The 21,607-nt window shown below is 37.9% G+C and overlaps 2 protein-coding genes across 2 annotated transcripts in view; both read right to left on the bottom strand.

Annotated features, from left to right (window-relative positions):
* The window catches only part of side-III (sidestep III), a 108,133-nt gene extending 90,988 nt beyond the window's left edge, over positions 1 to 17,145 (bottom strand). The window contains exon 1 of the mRNA XM_044394732.2: positions 16,513 to 17,145. The gene's annotated coding sequence lies outside the window, so the exon portion shown is untranslated. The remainder of the gene's footprint in view (positions 1 to 16,512) is intronic.
* Positions 17,146 to 17,717: 572 nt separating this feature from the next.
* LOC108070202 (uncharacterized) lies at positions 17,718 to 19,225 on the bottom strand. The gene is made up of 3 exons (XM_017160625.3): positions 18,937 to 19,225; positions 18,065 to 18,117; positions 17,718 to 18,011 (listed from the first exon to the last, which is right to left on the bottom strand). The coding sequence occupies exons 1-2, from the start codon at positions 19,090 to 19,092 to the stop codon at positions 18,094 to 18,096; spliced, it is 180 nt and encodes a 59-aa protein (XP_017016114.1). The 5' UTR covers positions 19,093 to 19,225; the 3' UTR covers positions 17,718 to 18,011; positions 18,065 to 18,093.
* Positions 19,226 to 21,607: the final 2,382 nt, after the last annotated feature.

Here is a 21,607-nt window from a genome sequence, read left to right as displayed (position 1 = left end):
GAGCAACTTTCGGATTCAACTGCAACACTGCTGTCAAAATGTCATAAATTGAAGGGGAGCTACGCTCGCCAAATAAAGCACACACACCAAGTGTATCCATTTGAACCCGGCCGAAGCCATTGCAAAACTCACCCATACAACGCCAGCAAGAAAACAATCAAAGTCCTTACACGGATACGCGGTCACACATACCAGAGCACGTTGGTACACACACAGTGGCGAGTGCAATCGTAGCATCTAAAACTCAGCCATAAACTACTGAAATCCACCAGCTAATGCCTAGTATTCACTTCAACAAAACTGCTGCCAAAACAAATATCGGGGTAAAAAACTTTTGAAAGTTCTTGCTGCAATATTTTGTAATAGTTTGTAGGCTTTTCCCTTGTAGATTTGGTCTAAAACCAATTTATGTAAAACAGAAAATATTCGAATTTAATATTCGAATACAAATATTCAGAAAGACTACAGAAATATCATACCAGACTTAATTATAATTAAATCCGAATTATTAAAATGACAAATACTGTTATAGGTTAAAGTGAAATCATAAAGTCAATTATCAACATTTATCTTAGGAATCAGAAATATTAAAATTGGAACAAGAAATATATAAACGAATAAAAGATTTAACTAATGAAATCCATATATCAATTATATATATTTAATTTAATTTTTTATTAAAATTATTTTTTAAGAATAAAAACCTAATAAAAAATTTAAGAAATAAAAAGAGTGCATTCATAGAAAATTTGATAAAGTATTGGATTCTTCCCAAATATTGAATTGCAAACTCAACTCTCCCAATACATCATTTTTTATCGCCTTTAATATCATTCCTGGCCACAACTGTAGCCAACTCACACACACTCAGAAGCGGACAATTAAAAAGCCCAGAAGTAAATGCCGACTGTTTGAGCCGCAGTGGCTGCAGCGCGCAGATCCCCCGGGCATGGCCTATGATTTTAGCCTTGTTGGCTCCCTGGGAGATGGAAACTCGTCCGCTGCATGGAAGTTATTGTTAGTTTTCTTTGTCGCGCTACGGCTGCCAGACGCAATATATCGAAACATTTGCCGTTCGGCTTTCAAGTGGATCCTCATTCGCATTTGCACCGCCGCAACGGCAACTTTACTCAATTACGTGCCTTGCTGGCTGCTTCCTGGCCCAAGATCCCCAGGATTTCAGGATCCCCGATCCCCGGACCACACCCCATCGATTCACGTCAACTACTTTGGCAGACTTTCTGAACGAGTTGAGCTCACCTCTCAGCTATGAAATCAACGACTTTAGTGCAAACTTTCAACAATTTGCGTTTTGGCCACGGCCTGGCACGAAAATGGGAATGGTTAGGGGGAGCTGGCAGCAGCAAATCGAAAGCGAAAACTTTCTGTGACTAAAGGCCCCAACCAACTAACCAACCATCGCCAGGTGAGCTCAGGTGGGGATGAGGTGGCCGGGGTGAGCTGAGCAGCGGGGGCAAAGTTTACCAAAGCTCCAGCCCAAATACCCAATGGGCTGTTTGATAAGAGTGAGTCCCAGGGGCTACCCGTTTACATCTACATTAGCGAGGACGTCGGCATCGACAGCGATACCTCGCTATAAATATAGTTCGAGACACAGAGCGAAAACTTAGGTATTTTAATATTATTTTGAATTTTAGTAGGTAACAAGGACATTTAAATTTCACTTGTTTTTATCATTTTAACAAATAGTGATGTCTTGTTTCCACTACAAAAATATAAATCTAACAAAATGATCACTGAATTTTTTCACCAATTACCTCCAGGTACTCCCAGTGCACTGATTCCGAGTTTGATGAACTGTTGTAATAATATAGCGTCCGAAATGTCGTCTGGAGTTAAGGTGGTGACCCCACCTAGCAGTTGGCGCTGCCGAACTGCCAACATGCGATATTGTGCAAACAGTTGGGGAAAGTTTTAAAGTTTCCGACAGCCGCCATCGATTGCAGGCGAGCGAAGGTGGCAACTAAATTATTTTGATTCCGGGCCAAGACGGTGGGGTCCAGGCTTACCGCCTGCTCCCCAGATGACTTTGTATAGATTCTGCGCTGAAAAGTTAAGTCGCAACCTGAAGGGCGTGATGAGCACCGGGGGCACTGGAGTATTGGGGCATTGCAGGTGCGTGAATGTTAATTAGTGGCAAAGTTCAATATTTCAGAATCTAATGAAAGGGTTACTCGCTGATTCACTGATGATGCGGCTGGATGAACAATTTCGAGAGCTCAAGGTTAAAGCCACAAATCAATTCTAGATCGGTTAGGGTGTTTAATTAATGAAGTTTCAAGCCAAGCAAATTGTTGATTTAACAAACAAAGCGAAGCAGAAAATAAAATGGGCACTCAATGCTCTTTGGAAATTTTCAACTTTTGGAACCCCTCATATTTCATTTGACTGGGAGCCCCCAGACAAATAATAACATTTCTATTAGTTGGTAAAGTTTCATTTCGTTTCAACTTTGTTTCCCGTTCGCCTCTCTGCCTCTCTAAGCGGGTTTTGATGGACTTCCAGCCAATTTCACCGATTTCATTGTTGACACAGCTGGGAGCTGGAGTTGTGGGGCGCAAAAAGCCAAGAGTAACAAGTAAATTGGCCACTTTTGACACTTGCTAAATTGCTTTTTTCAGCCCGCTCAGGTTGTCAAGCATTTTGGCCCGCATTTCGTTGGTCCTAGTTAATTGGCCCTCCGATTAAACACACAAATCCCGACAATGAGCCCTCATGGACTGCAATAAAACGTTTGATAATCACCATCCAAAGTATAGAACATCAATTCCCAGCTCGGAGGCCCTGGCTCGAATCCCTATCAAACGCCATCGATCTTGCCAATTGAGTTATTACTGACAGCCCAATACGGTGTATCAACGTCGTTATTATCATCGTTATGGCGAATGGAAATCAAAGTCAAACAATGGCCACCGTTGCGTGTTGGAATAATGTGGATTTTCAATAAAAAGCACCCCTGGCCACCTGATTAGGACTCACTCGACCCGTAATTCATAGTTTCTCGAATGCAATAAAACTCTGAAATGGCCGATTTTGATTTGTATCAATGGACTCGACTGTCGTGCAACACCTCCATAAGGAGTTGGCCGTTGTGCGGCCACCCCTTTTTTCCCACAAACCTTCTGCTCGCTGTCAGTCATTTGTTTACATTTTATTGTTATTGTTGTCGTTGATGGGATTAATAAATTTACCATTATCAAGATTTTGTGCTCCAAGCTGCTCAACTTGTAGATAAGTCGCTCGGACTGGGAGTTGGATTGGGGACTTAGAAACTTGGGAGCACGGAGCCCTTGGCCATTTGTCTATCGGGCATTATTTTCTGGCTGGTTAAATTTATATACACACCGAATGCAGGCTAACGAGCGTTTCGTAGTCGACTTAAGTGCCGCTTTTTATCAGCCCGTAAATTATAGCGACTGCCTGCCAGCGAAATCATTTGATTCTCAATTTTTTAACAGCATCATTCATCTGCATTAAGCCGGGCGACGCGACTAATCACATAAATCACTTAACAGGCCACGCAACAAACTGAGAGACCGGCTTAGCAGTAGTTGGTCTAGACTTAAGTCCATTCGCGGCTAATGCAATCATGTCAGGAACACTGTTGCCCGCTCTGCATTCCAAAGAGTTGATAGATCTGAGCAGGGAAAGAAGCCAACTGTGCCGATGCTTTTATAATAATATTTAAGTAGAATTTGTTAGCATATAAATTGTATAAAAATCGGAATACTTTACTAGATTACTGCCAAAAACTGCCCTAATTTGGTTTAACATATGCGTAAGTCAATCAAACCTTTTCTTAAATTTTCCGAAATGTATTTAAAATTGTCTCGCAATGCTAATTTTTTTTATCAAATTGCTGCAAGGGCGTTGTTTTAAATAAAAACAAGAGAGTCGGGTTGGTGTCCCGACTATCTAATACCTGTCACTCAGCTAAAGGGAGTGCGAGGGAGATGGATATATATATTTAGACACCAGACACATTTTAAAATCGTTAGTGGGCGATTGTGGGCGTTAAAGGGGGCGTGGCGCTGGGATGAAATAAACTTGCGCTGCGTAAGAGGCCCAAGAATATGTGTGGGAAATCTCAACCTTCTAGCTTTTGTAGTTTCCGAGATCTCAGCGTTCAGACAGACAACAGACGGATCAAAGATATGGCTATATCTGTCTGGCGCCCACACCTTTAAAGATTTCCGAGAAGTATAATCCAATTTTTTTGTGTATATTTATACCTATCAAAATGTAGAAGACATTTTTTAAATCTGACCATTTATTAAAAAGTTATGCGCAATCAAAATTGTATATATCCATCTCCCTCGCAGTCGCTTTAGCTGACTGACGGGTATTAGATAGTCGGGACACCCACCCGACTATAGCGTTCTCTCTTGTTTTTTATTTCGGATTAAACTTTAAAAAAACCGGACGACTATATCATATAGCTGCCATACACACAAAAAAATTTGCTTGGTAAAATTGACCAACAAAGATAGTTACGTAACTATTAAAATAGTTACGTGTATTTTGTTTTTGCTTTGGGTTTGTGTCTTTGCTAATTGTGTGTATTTTGTTGTTGTGGAATAACTATTTACTTAGTAGAATTGACAATTTTGATGGTAGGGGCCTGTTTGACAATTATTACAGTTGATTTTACCAAGTTTTTTTTTTGTGTGTAGGAACGATCTAAAAATAATGGTGAAAATGGAAAAAAATAATGTTAAAATAATACGAAATTAAAAATGATGACGAAATGAAATGACTGATCTGCAAGGGTATATAAGCTTCAGCTGGCCGAAGCTAGCTTCCGTTTTTTACTTTCCTGCACTAAGTATAGCCAACCTGATGGCACTGTGCGCAGCCAGCGGATCCGTTGGCCGGCCGCTAATAGTTTTTAAGTATAATGCAATAAAGATGAAAATCCAAATCATGCTTCATCAACATCAACGTCAACAATATAATCAACCCCCCACAGAGAGACAGCGACTTTTCACTGGAGTTGCCAGTTGGTCCGGGTTTTAGGTTGAGAACTGGAAAGTGGGTGCTTTGGAGGTCGGAACTCGGAGTTCGGAGGTGGGCGGCATGTTCGTCAAGCCGTCAAGGGCTGCTGCGTAGCCCCTGGTTGACAATTCAATGTCCTGCTCAATTTGTCGGCATGAAAAGTGGGCGGCAGACTGGCGGCCCTCGGCCTTTGCTTATTTGTCAACAGAGGAGGCTTCAACGGCCCCCGAGTCGCTGCTGCTGCCCAGTGAGCTGATGCAGCTTAGTCGCCCAAGTGCACAGCACCACGACGAACCGACAGCCTCTTTGTCTGCCCTTCACTGAGAAAAAAAGGGGGAATCTTACCTATCGCTGACAAGGAATAACGCAATAACTAAATAATGATATTGTTAAATAAACTGCAATAAATTACAAATTAATACAATTAAATAATATAATAGCGTATTGTATTGTAATTAAAAATGCTCAGACTAGTTGGTACTTGAGACAATAAATACAATCTTATTACAAATAGTTTAATTTTTATTAAATCAAAGTAAATTCCCAAAAATACCTTTATATAAAGTTGCGTTAAATAAAAAGTTCAATTTCGAACAGTTTACTAATATGAGGCCACAGTTGTCCTTTGAAAATAAAAAATAAATTTCGCTCAATGTGGGTGATAGTGAAGCGGCTTCTGCTGCCGGTTTCCCATGTAAAAAGCGCAGCCAGCGGCTCTGGCATGGCCTGTTCTCTGTTCCCTGGCCCCTGTTCCGTTCTGGCCCGGTGCTCCATCCTTCGTCCTCCGGGGTCTTCCGACTCCGTCCGGCTGTCTGCATGTCTGGCAGTCCGGCGGTGTCATCGTCCATGCTGACAAACAAAAGTGCCGACAACGAGCTCAAGGGAAGTGAGTGACTGTGACTGACCCGGAAAACATTAAAGGCTGACTGCCTGGCCTGGTTGCTTTGTGCGTCTGAGAGTCGGGATCTGGAGCTAAACTAAATGCCCTTAGCTCGCTCAGCAGCTGCGGAATAATAAAGCTGGCTGCATAAATATTTATGGTTCGAAATTAATCAAAATCATAAAAAGCTCGGAGAGCGCAGCCAAATGAAATGAGGCAAATGCAAAACTAGTTAATTAGTTTTTCTCACGCACACACATATGCTTTTGCATGTAAGGATATGTGAGGACTTACAGCTGCGGTCATACTGATAGTAGTGGAAGGCATGTCCAAAGAAGTGTTGATTCGATCTCTGAGATCAATTTAAGAGTTGAAATATCAGTAACTAAAAAGTGTTTTAAATAAATAACGTTTTTCAACAATAATAATTTATTATAATTAATTTATTAATAATAATCAGGGATCGTAAATAACAGTTATTTGTGATTTTTACTACTGTGATATTTGGTTTTAAACGTCAAAAATAACGTTCTTTTTACTCTTGTCCACATAGTATATGCATTTCAACAAATCTGAAAAGCAAATTAATTTGTTCATGTCTATAAAGTGCATAAAAACCAGTTAAATTGTTAATAAAAACTTGTACAAATCTCAGTAGGCCTTTTAAAATAAAAATCACAAATAACTGTTATTTACGGTCCCTGATAACACTAGTTTACAGCCGAAATGCTCCCCAGCAATTGATGGCAAATTCTGTTAGATTTGGACCCCTAGATCACGAAAATAGCACTAAATTTTTTTTCGATGGCGCAGTTTTTTTTTTAAGATTTTTTAAAGTTTGAAATGTTAAATTTCGGACTTTTTTCGAATTTCTTCTTATATCTCGGCAGATATAGACTCGGTTGGGCCAGTTTTAGTTTTATTTTAAAGTCAATAGATCAGAGCTTAACTTTGCCATACAGATCAATACGATTGGATGAGTAATGGCAGCGCAGAAGCTCGACAAATAGGAAAAATGTGTTTTTTGGTCGTCTGTAAGTCGGCTGTATATATCGTAAAAACTCGAAATAAATCCGTTGAAAAATTATAATGGGTACAAACTTAAAGTTTACATCCTACCGAATAAAACAAGCTGGATATGGCCCAAATCCATGGAAAACTGGATTTATGGTGGATTTTTAAAGTTCGGATTTTTCCACTTTTTTCGGTTGACAGACTCCAAATTTAAGATTTATCATAGGCGGCGACATGTAAACAAAAATAATTGGTGTTGGCAGCCGGGTCACTAAATAGCTAAATCAGATATTTAAAAGCTAGAAAATTATTAAAGTGAATTTAATTTTTTAATTAAGGTTACTTTTTTCATAAGAATGAACTATCCAAATGAATAGTACTTAGTTAAAAATACTCACAGTCATAACGCAAGCAATTTTATATTTTTAAAGAAATTTTCAGAAATTAAATTTATTTTATAATTTTCTAGCTTTTAAATGTAGCTATTTTTTTGACCCGGCTGCCGTCACTACTTATTTTTGTTTACATGTCGCCGCCTATGATAAATCTTAAATTTGGAGTCTGTCAACCGAAAAAAGTGGAAAAATCCGAACTTTAAAAATCCACCATAAATCCAGTTTTCCATGGATTTGGGCCATATCCGGCTTGTTTTATTTGGTAGGATGTAAACTTTAAGTTTGTATTATGATTTATGATTATGATTATGATTATGATTTTTCAACGGATTAATTTCGAGTTTTTACGATATATACAGCCGACTTACAGACGACCAAAAAACACATTTTTCCTCTTTGTCGAGCTTCTGCGCTGCCATTACTCATCCAATCGTATTGATCTGTATGGCAATATTAAGCTCTGATCTATTGACTTTAAAATAAAACTAAAACTGGACCAACCGAGTCTATATCTGCCGAGATATAAGAAGAAATTCGAAAAAAGTCCGAAATTTAACATTTCGAACTTTAAAAAATCTTTTAAAAAAAACTGTGCCATCGAAAAAAAAATAAGTGCTATTTTTGTGATCTAGGGGTCCAGCACTAACAGAATTTGCCATCAATTGCTGGGGAGCACACCAAGAATATTATTTTGTAAACTAGTGTAATAATAGTATATAATTTTGTTTAATAATAATTTAAATATATTTTTCAAACCAAAATAATAATTATATTTATTTATATTCCTATTCCTTTTCCATTGGCATGTTAATGTTTATTTTTTATTATATGAAAAGCTTTAGAATATATGTTCTAAATTAAAATACTTCTTTAAAATGTTATTAATTGTTAAAATATAGACTTTCGGCTTTTGTAATATTTTTTACTTCTTACTTATATGGAGTAATATTATTTGGCAATATTTAATTGCGTTTCATTGCGAAAATATAAAAATTCCTATCTATTAGTTTAACCGCAGCTGTAAATGGACACGAATATGGCTGCCAGCTGGAAATTCGTTGGCAGCTGCCATGTAGCCGTTTGACCAACGTCCCACTACCACGTCCACATCCCGAAATGTGACTAAAGCTCTCTGGCTCCGAGACCGATGGAATGTAGTGGCCATTACTGAATTATTAACAAACTCAATTAAAACGAGCACTAATTTTGCCAACTCTCCGCCGGACAAGCCAACGCACACTCGCACTCAGTATAGAAGGCTTTTTAAAATGCCTGTGCATGTGAATGCAATGTAATTGTGAATGCGAATTGGCCAAAGGCTCGGTCGACATATCTTTACTGGCAATTTATGGCCTCAAATAAATTAATGAAATTAATTTTGAATTTAAAACAAATGACCGCAAGAATATTTACAACAAAATTAAATTATTAGTCAGGGCGAGAAGGAGAAACTTCAATAATAACTCAGGACGATAGCAGCTGATGGAAATTGAATTTGGCAAGCAAATGTTTGGGCCGCAAATGCATATTTGAATAGTTTAGTGGGCATCTCGGACAGCTCGGCTTGTTTGCCCTGCCACCAGTCAGCCAGCCAGCCTGCCTCCCTGTCTTAGGTTGCCTCAACATTTGTTGACTCTGATAATCCTTCAAGTTTGTTGACAATGCGGCTGCGACTTTTGCCCTCAAAAATATGGCGCATACGCCCCGAGGAGCAAAAAATGCCACAAGTCTCTCGAACACTCTGGCAAACATACCATAAGTAGAGAAAAGTGCAACATGGTACCCGGCCCATCCTCGGTTACCGCAAAGAGCAGTACTTAATAATTACTTGAGCATTTTGTGATGTGCACTGAGAAAACTTTTGAAGGTCTGGTATCCTGTGCATGCATCATGAGGTATCATACAGTTTTACAGTGCACCTTATTAGAAAATTATAAAAGAACATTATGTGACTAGCGCATTAAATTATACGTATTGTATTATACATCTAGCGTTAGGATGAAGAACTAAATAAATAAATAAATAAAGATAGACTCCACATTCAGATAACGAGTTTGATAAAATATAAATAAATTTATAAGTCCCTTTGGAAAGCTTTTCCTTCAAATTCAAATAAACTTATTCAAGCTAAGTAAGTATATTTGGAGTCAAGTTTTTGAATTTTTTCGGTGTAGGTATATGCGCCAGACTTTGTCTGAGAGGCTCTTCTCCAAGGGTGTTTGTATGTATACACAACATGCTGTAAACATGTGTTTGCTATGGTGTTAAGTAAGCGCCCAAAAACTTGCTTGTCAATTTTCCGTAGCTGCAAGTCTCATGTGTGAGGCTGCTGCAGCCACTCTAATGAACCAAACTGAATTACTTTCTAGACTGGCACTTAAAATTAAACTCATGTCTGGTTGTTATAAATTGAAACTATGCCAGGGTCCTCGAATAATTAGCATGGACAATTTTCTAAAGCTCTTTCGGCGGTTTCTCACCTCTATTAAAGTGGAGCCATTGCCGTTGGCAAATGCTTTTAGCGACTTGGTTTATTTATATATTTTTGGTAAAGTCACATTTTATGCGCTCTTGTTTGTTTGCCTCATGTGTTGAAGTTGAGAACAGCAAACAAAAAATAAATGAATAACCCAACAAAACATCGAAGGCAAAAACTTTTGTATTCCTCTGCTGTAGCTTGCGGTTTACTTCAGTATCCGTGTGCACTTGTAAAAAAAATAAATGCACTTCTAGGTAACTTAAAATAAACAAATAACAATTCTAAAATCTTAGTAAATTATGTAAGTTTTAATTATTTTACAATATGATTTATTCGATAAAACTATCTTACATTAAATAATTCATTTTTTTTTGCATAGAAATTCAATTTTCTAATTCCAATGAAATTATATTTAAAGATAATAAAAAAAGAACATAAAAAAAATACTAAATATATAGAAATTTGTTCTATTTAACATTAACTCATTTTTTCGCGTGCTTTGGGTTGTATGTGCCTGTCTGCTTGTAGACTTACGTTTTTTTCGTTCTATTTAGTTTGTTTTGGTTGCTGCTGAATAAAACATTTTCACGGTTTGTAGACCGAAAGTAACCCGCGAGCTACCTTCATATCAAATGGGCTCACACCCCGCAGGAGCACATACCACATACCACCGCGCCATACAGGGCGTATGCTTGATGTGTTTTAAAAGTGTGTGTTTATGCCCAGCACAATGGACGTCGCCGTCTTTGTGTGTGTGGGAGTTTGTCTTGGATGGTTTTGTATGATGTATGCATGTGCACGCCTCCTTCGAAATGCTCGACGGTAGTAAAAACCCTTTTCATTGTTGTTTACAGATCATTGACGTTGATTGTTTAAATGAAATGTTTGCCGTGCATTATTTGCTTTAACCTTTATTTGTACTGCAAAATTCAGCGAGGGAGCGGGCAGTTTGCGGCCACATAAAATGCCGAGAATAAGCTAAATATATACCATGGCTGGAAGGTGTAGTATGAAGTAACGACCTGGAAAACCGCCTTGCGCAATGTTTTATTGATAGGGATTAGATGTGGGGCTACACGTGCTAATATTAGCACTCCGTTCTGCCCGATAAGTAGGCAAGAATTTTTTTGTAAGCCCCCAAAACCGCGCGCCGCCTCCGAAAAACCAACGGGGCTGAGATCTATTTTCCGCCCTTTTCGCCTGACTTCGACTGACTTGAGTTATAGCCAACCCGCGGCACGCCCCCTAAAACACGCCCTCACTTAGCGCTTTTCGTTAGCTTTCACCTTGCCGCGTTATTAGGGCTTGAAATTATAATTTTCCCCGAACTCCTTGCTTTGTGGTCCGAGCCATGCAATTATGGAAGAACCTTCGCAGGCGAATACAAATTTAATTGCTTTTTGCATTGCCACACAAAAGGCGTGCAATTATCCATCCAAAAAATATAGGGGAAAAATGAACTTAATTGAGACAGGCCATTAAAGCGAGTCCTTTCTTGACTCTTTCTTTAGGTGTTCTTATAAATAGTTTTAAATATCACAAGTCAATGTGATGGGTAAAATAAAAATATATATTTACTTTCTAGTTTAAATTTGACTTTAAAGTACAAAAGCAAATTTAAAAATAAGTTTTTAAACTGCTAGGACGACAACACTGTCTAGTGGCCAACTACTTTTTGCACAAACTGTTGACTGTTTCGAGTAAATTTTCGGTTGTCGGACACGTGCAGGAGCAGAAAAACTTTTCACTGTACACACATTAATTTCAATATAAGCTTAATTTCCGTCTGGCCTTCTCATCTCGGCAGCTGTAAATATATTTGCTGCAGGAACTTGAGCTTTATTTGGTACGAGTACACATCAAAAAAGCATTTGAAAAGGCAGTTAAAGTTGTAAATCCTTGAGGAAACCCAAGTTATTTAAATGCAACCTCTTTTTGAGTTAACAATAATTATTGTAAAATAATAAAGGTTAGTCCAATTATATAAGCCACGTAATTCAAAATGTCGGTAAACACCGGTTTTTTGTATTCTTAGCTGTACCGCGGAACCTGTAGGTGATGGAAAATAATTTTGTATGGGACTTTTACTCAGAAGCACCCACATATCATGGAAAACTTGAAATGGTTCGTGGAAATTTCACAAAGTTTAATTTTGTGTTCCTGTGTAATTAACAGAAATAAAAGTGTATGTAAAATTAATTTTATTAATACAATATAAAAATGTAAATTTTCAAAATATTAAAGATGTTAATTTTTAAAACCCATTAAAACATTTCGAGGGCGCAAAAAATTGCAGTCTAACCTTTGGCATAATTTGTTTTCTGTGTAGCAGTGACGTGTGTGTTCTTTCGTTTTTCATTGTTTTGCTTTTTTGGTTCGGGTTGGTTCGTTTGTGTTTTGTATTTTGGTTCTTCCAACGCGCCCATCAACAACAAACGGCACAGATGCAAATACAAACAAAAGAATTCATTATTTTACTGTTGTGCATTTAAATTTGATACAATACACGCCATTTCTACACACCTACAACTACACACCACCACACTCGCACTCCCATTTCGGACATGGCCCTTGCATCGTATATGTATTCGAACCTATGTATGTTCTTTCGTGCCTTTTTTCCAGCCGTTCCCGGTTTGTTTTGTTTTTTTGAGTTTTGCATAAATTTTCGGCCCTTTCGTTCTGTTTGCTTTGACCTGGTTTTTCGCCAGGGCTTTTCCCACCAGCCTGTGTGTGTTTTCCTTTCCGTCTCCTTTCGCTCATCGCCGCTTTGGTGCGAGCATTTTTCGGTTCTCATTAAAATAGGTAAACAAAATCGCATAAAATTTCCTGATAGACAACAGATAAGAGTTAAAACTTTGCGCAAACTCCGGGCGGCAAACTCTTTGGAGGCCAGTTTGGTTAGGCAAATGAAGTGTAATTCCGGATGAGAGCGGAGCCCTCAAAACGCTTTTCCCGGACTTATTGGGAGTTAACAGCTCAAGTGCCGCAATTACAGGTTAACTTTGGACTCGATAAGGGTTAAGTGCCAGCCATTACGTCAGCTCTGGTATATTATTAAAGTTAGTAACTCTTTCAATTGAATAAGGCTTTGCAATTTGTTATTTCAAATTTCAGCGCAGTACTAGAATTAAATTTATATAGCTCTTTAAAATGTTTTAAATTAATGTCTTTTTCTACCGTTAAATAAACTCTCTTAATAATAAGTAAATATGTTATCTTTTTTATTAGAATATTTAAATTAATCATTTAAAGAGTTACATAGGATTTTCAAACAAAAAATTGTTTAGATTACACAACAAATTTCAGACGCACTTTTCCTGAAGATACGACTTGGAAGCCGGTGGACACCATAACTTAAACAATTGTGAACCGATTTATTTAAATTTGTCACTTGTGCAGCATTTAAAAAGCTACGGTTGGTACAAAATATTTAAACTAATTTTATAAATTTAAAGTCTCAAAATATTTATTAAAAAGTTTTTTTTTAAAAAAACTTTGCTAAAAACTTAAATGTAATTTGTTTTTAAATTCCTTAGTTGAAGCCTTACATTTTTGGAAGCAAGAAACTGATACAGCCTTATTATCCTGATATTTTTTTTTTCGTTATAATACACTGACGTTTGCATTGTGATACAGTTTAGGCAATTCAATGTTAACTTCTTAAATGATAATAATGAATAGTGAATCAAATACAAATGAGTAATTTAGAGTAGCTTGACGCTGATAAAATTTCCATTAGCTTTGCTGGAGATTTCCAAATGGATTTATTTTTAAGTTTGCAATATAGTACATTTTAAATTGGATGTAATTTGCATGAGTATTTAACCATCCTGAGCCCAAACAACCGAATTTTTAAATTTAAACCAAGTAACTGAAACCCCGATTTAGATTAATTCAAAAAACTCGGAATATATTTTATTAGACCAAATTCCCAAAGTTGTTTTCTATGAAAAAATTGATTATTTTTCAGTTGAGTCGTTTTAAAAGCAAGTACATCAATGCAGATCAAATTCCCTGAACTCAGCCGAGCGGAATGAGTACTATAAATTTATAGGTGGAGCGATGCCAGCCACATTCCCTTACAGTCCCTCTATGTAAGCCTGGATTTTATGAGCACCCCAATAATTGGGGCCCAGATATGCAACGCCTTTCGGCATCTAACTCACATCACTTCAGTTTCTAGACCTTAAAGCTTTCACTTGGGAATCCTAAATCAGCCTTACGACCATAAAACATCCATACTTCTTTCCGATTCTTTTTCTCTCCGTTGCCATTGGCACTGCAAGCTTACTAGGTCAACACAAATCAGCATAAGCCACACAACTCCACATCGGACAATAACATTTTTATGTGTTAAGCTTTATGACAAAAGGCCAACACGAAACAAGGAGCGAATGCACAGGGAAACACTGCGTACCACGGCCACAACGTGAAAGTTGCTGCAAGTTGGCATAGAAAGTTTACCGATTTGTTTTGGCCGTAATAAATTTGGACAGCTGTAAGCAAGCAACAAATGGGGAATAAGCAAAACAAACGGTCTCGGCCACTGCGATAGTTCAAAGGAAAAGTCAAGGACCATGGGAATCGCCATGGCTTGGACGGCTTTTTTCTCTTTTTTCTCTACGTAGCAGCGAAGGATCAATCTTTTTCCGCAGCTGCTCCACATGTTCCTCTCATTGCGAGTGGCACTGTCAAAAATGTTGAGCTTGTGTAAACAAGCCAACAGCCAAGTGGGCGTCGAGATGTTCTGCTTAGCTATCTGCCAGCCATTCGCATTTAACCCATTATTTACAAACGAACTGAAAAACATTTTCTGACTTTTGACTCTGTTTTTACCATTTACCATTTAATAGACGTCGTAATACATAAAAATAATTTAATATACATATCCAAAGATTTGCTAATTTGTGATAAAAAAAAAAGCATTTTTAAATAACGCTTAGACCAATTATTATGCTATAGTTAAATAAAAATTTTCGAGCCCAAAACTAAAACGAACGTTTTATTCTTTTAAGTATTTAATAATTTAAAATCAATTTGAAGTAAAAACAATTTTAACTCCCTAGTATGTATTTCAACTCTAAAAATATTTAGAAAAATAAAACAAAAAGTTAAGTGCGAAAATCATTACAAAATACATATGGCTCATTCCACGTGAAACGTGACAGGCCAATTCGGGTCAAATCTCAGAATCAATCGAAACTTTTTTTTCCGATAGAATATTGAAATATAAGGATCGGCTTTTATTTTTTTTTTTAACTCTTACCGTTTATTTTTAAAAAATATTTTTGGAAATTAGCTCAGATTTTTCAGTTATGCAGCACTTGAGACTCGTTTGAGTTATTTTAATATTTGGTATGCAACTTTGCGGGACATCTAAAAATCTTTCAGAAAAATATTTTAAAAAATTTTTAATTTTAAAATTAAGTATTTTTTAATCTGTATATCTGCTCCGACGGCTGATGTATATTCCTCAATGGGTTAATTCCATCCCACATCAACTCAAGTCGACCGTTTTGTGCGTGTTTCTTTGGCTGCACTTGTTCTGTTTTCCTTGGCTTGTTTTTATTTCGTTAATTTTGTTGTTGCGGCATCTGTTGCCTGGCTTCTGTTTTGCCTGTATTTGTGTTTGTTTGCCCTAACCCCTGCCAAGTAAAATAATTTTAAATGTAATTCTCGGATGCGCCTACCACTCGGATATGCATCGCTTCGAATGCCCTGGCCCACTTCAGACTGGAGTGTTACTTTTGGCAAATGTCAGAGTGCCTCTACACACACTCCAAATCCACGTTGCCTGTTGGTTTATTTTTTAACCCTCATCCCTGGTTAACCCCTGAAACCCCCGAAACCCCTCAAGACCCCTTAGAACCCCTCAAACCCTCGGACCCCCAGTATGAGTGCACATCTCCTGTTGGCAGGGACATGCATAAATATTATAAAACGTGCTGCTGCCGCAGATAGGTAAGTGCAGATCCCGAATGTCTGGCCAAAATGCTTACCCCGGCTCTTACAAATAAGCCCACTTGCTGATTGTCTGTCGGCCTATCTGTGTGGTTGAATTTAGGCCCGGATTTTTGGCGTACTCTTTGGCTTGTTGTAAGGAGCTTTTATGCCTGGACTAACTGGCTTGAACCACTCTGCTTTGGAGTCGGGCCATAAATTTTGGTCTAATGCTGGTATCTGGCCATTTCTTTATCATTTTTTCAACAGCAAGAAATGTGCCTTTGTTTAAGCAAATTTGATTTCAAATGAATTGTGCTTGCTGTATTTTTTCCTCCCGAAAATAAAATAAACTTTTTTAAGCTTTATCTAATATTTTTCATTACAAAACATTGTTGAGCTGGCTTTAGAAATATTTTCATACATTGGCTTGGCTGGTAATCCCTATTCCTATTCAGATTTTCTAAATGAGACTTTAAATTGGGAAAATTCCATAAAAAGATATTATGATAGAATGACTGTCGAAACAAATCCACGAGCCCTTCGCTTGTGGGTAACCAATTTTTCCAGCTCAAAGCCATTAACTGCCAGTTAAATGCAATTAAGTGCAGCACGCAGAAAGATTCCATGAATATATTTACGCCCGTTACAGCCATTTTAATCGACTACAAGGCGATAAACATTAAAGAACTTCGTGCTTGTATTATTAATTAAAGTGGAGACTTAAGCCGGGATTTGTCATATGCAGGGCCAAAAACTTAATTAACTTGCAGTTTCATACGCACTTTTCGAGGACGTTGCAGGTTGTGGAATATAGGTGGAGCGCTCCGTGCGGTAATCGCGATAAGTGCAACAACAAATGTGAAGAAAATCTGGAGCGGTCGCAAAAGTCCACAAACAATGTGTAAAAACACGCGCGAGTTGGGGATTTACAATTTTAATAAAGTCATATACACGCACACCCGATAAGGCCAAGATGCCGATATACAATATGTATGTATATAGAGGGGCAACTTATCCCGCAGAAGGACCGACTGTAAGGCCGAAATACACCATCAATTTTTAATATCTATTTAACATTTCAATCAGCGGAATCGCAGCACTCGCCGCCCGGTTCGTATGCAAAATTTAATTAATATTTAATTTTTCATTTATTGTATTTCTGCGTTTTGCCTGCAATTTTCATGACGCATCGCGAAGCGCTAATAAAATTAAACGGCCCCAAACAGCACAGGACCGATCCACTCACACAGATACTCCCGCACTCATACACTCTCACACAGGCACACTCGAGCGAATCAGTTGTGCTTTTGCTGCTTTTTTGCTTTGTTGCTTTGTGGGTTCCACGCGCCGCGCTTTGCTCCTCCAACGGACTGGATTTTTCGCGTATCCTTGAGCAGAAGACCGTAGCGCCACGTTCCGACACGAATACGAAACTGAGCCACGGCATTGGCAAGAACGCTGCCGAGCTCCAAAATATCCTTTGGCTCGGTCGATTCCATCTCGGGGACTTTTGTGCTCGTCGTGCGACTCCTTCGGAGGACCAGCGTCGTTTTCACTCAATTGCCGAATGAAAGTAAAAATGCCACGAGTTCGGCAAAGAGAGTTTCGGACGTTTGAGTTTGTTTTGGTTTAAATTGCATTTAAGGAACTGGAGAAGTGGGCCTATCCCAAGCTGTTTTGCATTCTGAACTTGCCTGCAGGATGCCTTGAAAACGTAAAACTTATTTCCCCCCACTTACATTTTTTGAGTTTCTCTGATTCTTTTATTTATAAACCAATTTTCTTTGATTTGTATTTATTTATTTAGCTCACTATATTGTCCAGTTATTTCTCCTTACAATTCTTCAATAAAGTAATATAATGGCATATCCCAATTACTAGCAGTTACTTTGCAACATTACAACTATGAACACTCAAACGGCGAATAGAAGAGATTCTTGACATTTTTAATAAGCTTCTTATAGTTATAATAATACCACTTAAGACACTTATTGACTTAAATACTTTCTACTCTAACCCAGCTTCAGGCAAACTGAGATAAAAAGACAGAATGGAAGAGAGAATAAGCCTGCAATATAAATATCCCTTATTTCTCTTTACAGACCAGCGCCTGCGCTTTAAACAACTTCCAGTCAGCAAGTCGAGGAATTATAAGAGTTATTTCCCTTCTGGGACTTTTTCGCTTTATTCAGCGCGGTTGAAGTTCAAGATTTTGTTGAATCAAATGCATTTATAATAAAAAATAATGTCATGATTTATAAATGTTGATGCAGCTAGATACCTAAAATTATTTAGCTTTAGGATGCATGTAGGTTTAGGTATTGAAGTTATTACCGAATAAAAGTTGGATTAGTTCCACGATTTTACATCTTCATAATCTTCCAAATCTATAAAAATACAAAAAATAAATTAGGAAAAGTAATTTAAAAAAAGTTTAAAAATAAACAAAATTGCTAGAATAAATATAAGAGAGAGCGCCATAGTCGAGCACTTCAACTATCGGATACCCGTTACTCCGCTAAAGCAAGTGTTAGGAAGATCTCTGGATGTAGCAAACAGACTGATTGCACTGCTTGAATTCCACTTTTTGCTTTACAACTTAAATGAATAATCCAAATTATTGTGGGAGTTACAGGAGGCGTGGCGCCCCGCTGAAATAAACTTAAGAATCTGCATGGCTAATCCCAACTTTCTAATTTTTATATTTCTGAGATCTCAGCGTTCACACGTACAGACAGACAGATGACATGGCTAGATCGACTCGGCTAGTGATCGTGATCAAGAATATATAGGTACTTTCTAGGGTCGGAAACAATTTATTTTATCTGTTACATACATTTTCAGGAATACAATATACCCTTTTACTATAAAAGTAACTGATATAAAAAAAGTTTTTTACTAATATTTAAATTTTTGCTCACACATTAGCTATAATAATAAAACAAATAGTGACAGGACATTTTTCTTTTTTAATAGTTTTTGAATTCCTTAATAATAAAAATCAAAATTAATAGGCAAAGAAAAGCTAAAAAAAATACAAAAAACAGTTTGGTGGATAAATAAACTAGAAACACTTAATCTAGACATAATATAGAAAACTGTTTGGTGGATAAATAAATTATAAAAACCTATTCTAGACAATATTAGTTTTACTAAGAACTTGAATTCCTTATTTACTCTTTTACCAAGTGACTAGAAGGTCTTACCCTATCATGAGTATTGGGCAATGGGGGTCGAACCACTCCCGTTCCAGTCGGTCGGCTCTTATTGGAGGTGGAATTGGATGAGGAAGTGGATGGCCTGGACCCCTTGATGCTGGTCAGGGTCTTTGGAGGTGACTTCGCTGCTGGTTTTTCAGGCATTTTCACGCAGTTTCTACTTGTTTCCAGAGACTATTGACAATAAAATTTGTAAGCTCAGAAATTTGAATTTTTTCACTCTGGATGAATTTATTGTGGTCGCCCACTAGATGCGAAGAAAGTCGAATCCGATTCTCATGACGACTTTCAGCCAGGCAAAAGAATACCTGTCTGACTTTGAGTCTGACTTCCAGTCACAGGCCACAGGGCAGTCCAGTCATTCGTCAGTCGTCACGGCAACTTAACTGATGGTTCATAAATATATTTACAGCTGTGTTCATAACAATAGAAGCGAATGAAAAATGTTAAGGGTAATACAAATAATTGTATTTTGTTCGACCTTAATGATTTTTACATTAAACACATTTTTCAAGAAATAAAGCAAAGTGGAAATGAGAAACAACAATCTCCCAGGAAACAAAAATATATTTAAGAAGACTTGGAGTTATGGAATTAAATTGTCTATTACTATGAATGCAACTGTATACGAGAACATACATCATAAATGTCAGCGCCTGAAATTACGCATAAAGCATAAAGCCATATAAATGAGTCTACTTTAAGGCGCACTATATTTACGTACTTGCCGGGAAAATTGTCGCACTTGCGTGAAATATGTCCCCGTCCATAGAAGGCTGTACAAGTACATACATATTTTTATAAATTAATTTGCATAAATTATGGCATATGAGGGAGTCCATGTTGAAGCTAGGCCAAACGTTTGCTATTTATCAAGGCAGCGCAGCGCAAATTCCTCTAAATGTCTGGCTCCCAGCAACAATCACTCACTCATTCATTCATTCCATCATTCGACGCCCCATTCACTTCATTCCGCCACTCGCAATTTGCATTTTTCGCACGGGCATTGTCCGCCCTGTAAACGGTACCCTTGTAGCAGCCCCCAGGGGTGGAAAGTGGGTGGTGTTTTGGGGGTGGCGGTGGCAACAATGTTGATTGTCTGCTAAAGAGCATAAAGTCGTAATGGAGTGAAGCAGATAAACATAAAAATAGCATAGAATTGTGGGCACACAAAGGCACAGGCGAGTCGAGAAATGCGAAAGGAAATAGAAAAGCCGAGCTCGTAGAATGGAAAATGCACGCGTACGCGCAAATGTTATGGCCAATCACTTTATTTCACTTGTTTTCAATTTTCTTCATCGCTTTTTTTACCAGTCCCAGTTTTTTCAGGGGGTGGAATCACGTAGAGGTCATGCTAATCAGTGCGACAGCTTCCTAAACGATTCCGACCTCCTTCAGGAAAGTAACAGTAAACACTGTAACACTTTCCCATGCCAACACTAATATCGTCATAAAAAAGTTAATAACACATTTTTAGTTCTTAACGAATTTCCAATATATTTACCTATACTCTTTAAAGCAAATTGGTATGATTACCTAAGTTGTAACCCCTTTAACTGGTGGATGCTTTTCCCGCAGTGTATTCTACACCCCTCTACAACCCTCATGTCCCCAGCATAACCACAAAAACCATCGAATAATTGAGTCATCAAATGTTTGGCGCACCCTTTTACTTTCGGCTGCTCTCACCACTGCTTTGACAATTAACCGAACTATAAAATGTTTAAGTTTGAACACCTGGTTGGTAGAAAAACGTTTCCCCAAAATACCGAAATACCGCCGCACACAAACACAGACGAGGACACACGCATACATTTAAGCCAATTAGCATTTATGTGCGTCGCTGGCTGGCAGAGCAAAATGCGTTACATTTTCATCAAACGCACGACACTTTGTTTTAATTTGAGCAACCGCACGCACACAAACAAACAGAGAAACCCCCCACGCACACACATACTCACACACCCACCCATACAGTGACAGGCTCTGGTTTTGGTCTCGTCACGGTTTACAGATTTCCGTTCCCCAAAGGTCCTTGCACGGGATATTACATTGTGTTGGGCAATTCGCTTTTACTGTGATTAATTTAAATGCACCCCTTACTCCCGATCCGCCTGGATTTTTATTCTCCGTCACGTGTTTGGGATTCATAAATATCCTTGAGGCTCCCGCGCCGCAATTTTAAATCGAAGTGCTCATAGCGAGAGGACGGGTTTTGGCTACGCGCACAATTAGCCCTCAGTGGCAGACAACGCCTAGAGTTGCCGTGCTAATGTGGAATACCCTTGACTCGGCTTGGGGATTAGCCGTAAGGAAACGGAATCATTGTGCGTCTGGAATTTATATGGGAATCGTAATCATATATGAATTTTATGGGCATAGAAGACGGAAGGAGGAATAAGACACACCAAACATTCATAAACTATGATTATAAGCGAAGTTTTCCATTTTACATCTTAATTAGGGGTTGAGCTATAATTTTTGTACATCTATGCAGTGGGATATTATCTTAATTTTTTTACAAATTAAATAATTATTTGGTTACACATTTTATTTATATTAAGTTTGCAGGATTTTAATAATTTAATAAGCCTATTTTAAATGTTATTGATACTTTACCTCAACTGATACAAACCCAATGAAAATATTTATTTTGAGG

This window comes from Drosophila takahashii, chromosome 3R (assembly GCF_030179915.1).
Source record: "Drosophila takahashii strain IR98-3 E-12201 chromosome 3R, DtakHiC1v2, whole genome shotgun sequence".
NCBI lineage: Eukaryota > Metazoa > Arthropoda > Insecta > Diptera > Drosophilidae > Drosophila > Drosophila takahashii.
This window is presented reverse-complemented; position numbering and strand designations above follow the sequence as displayed.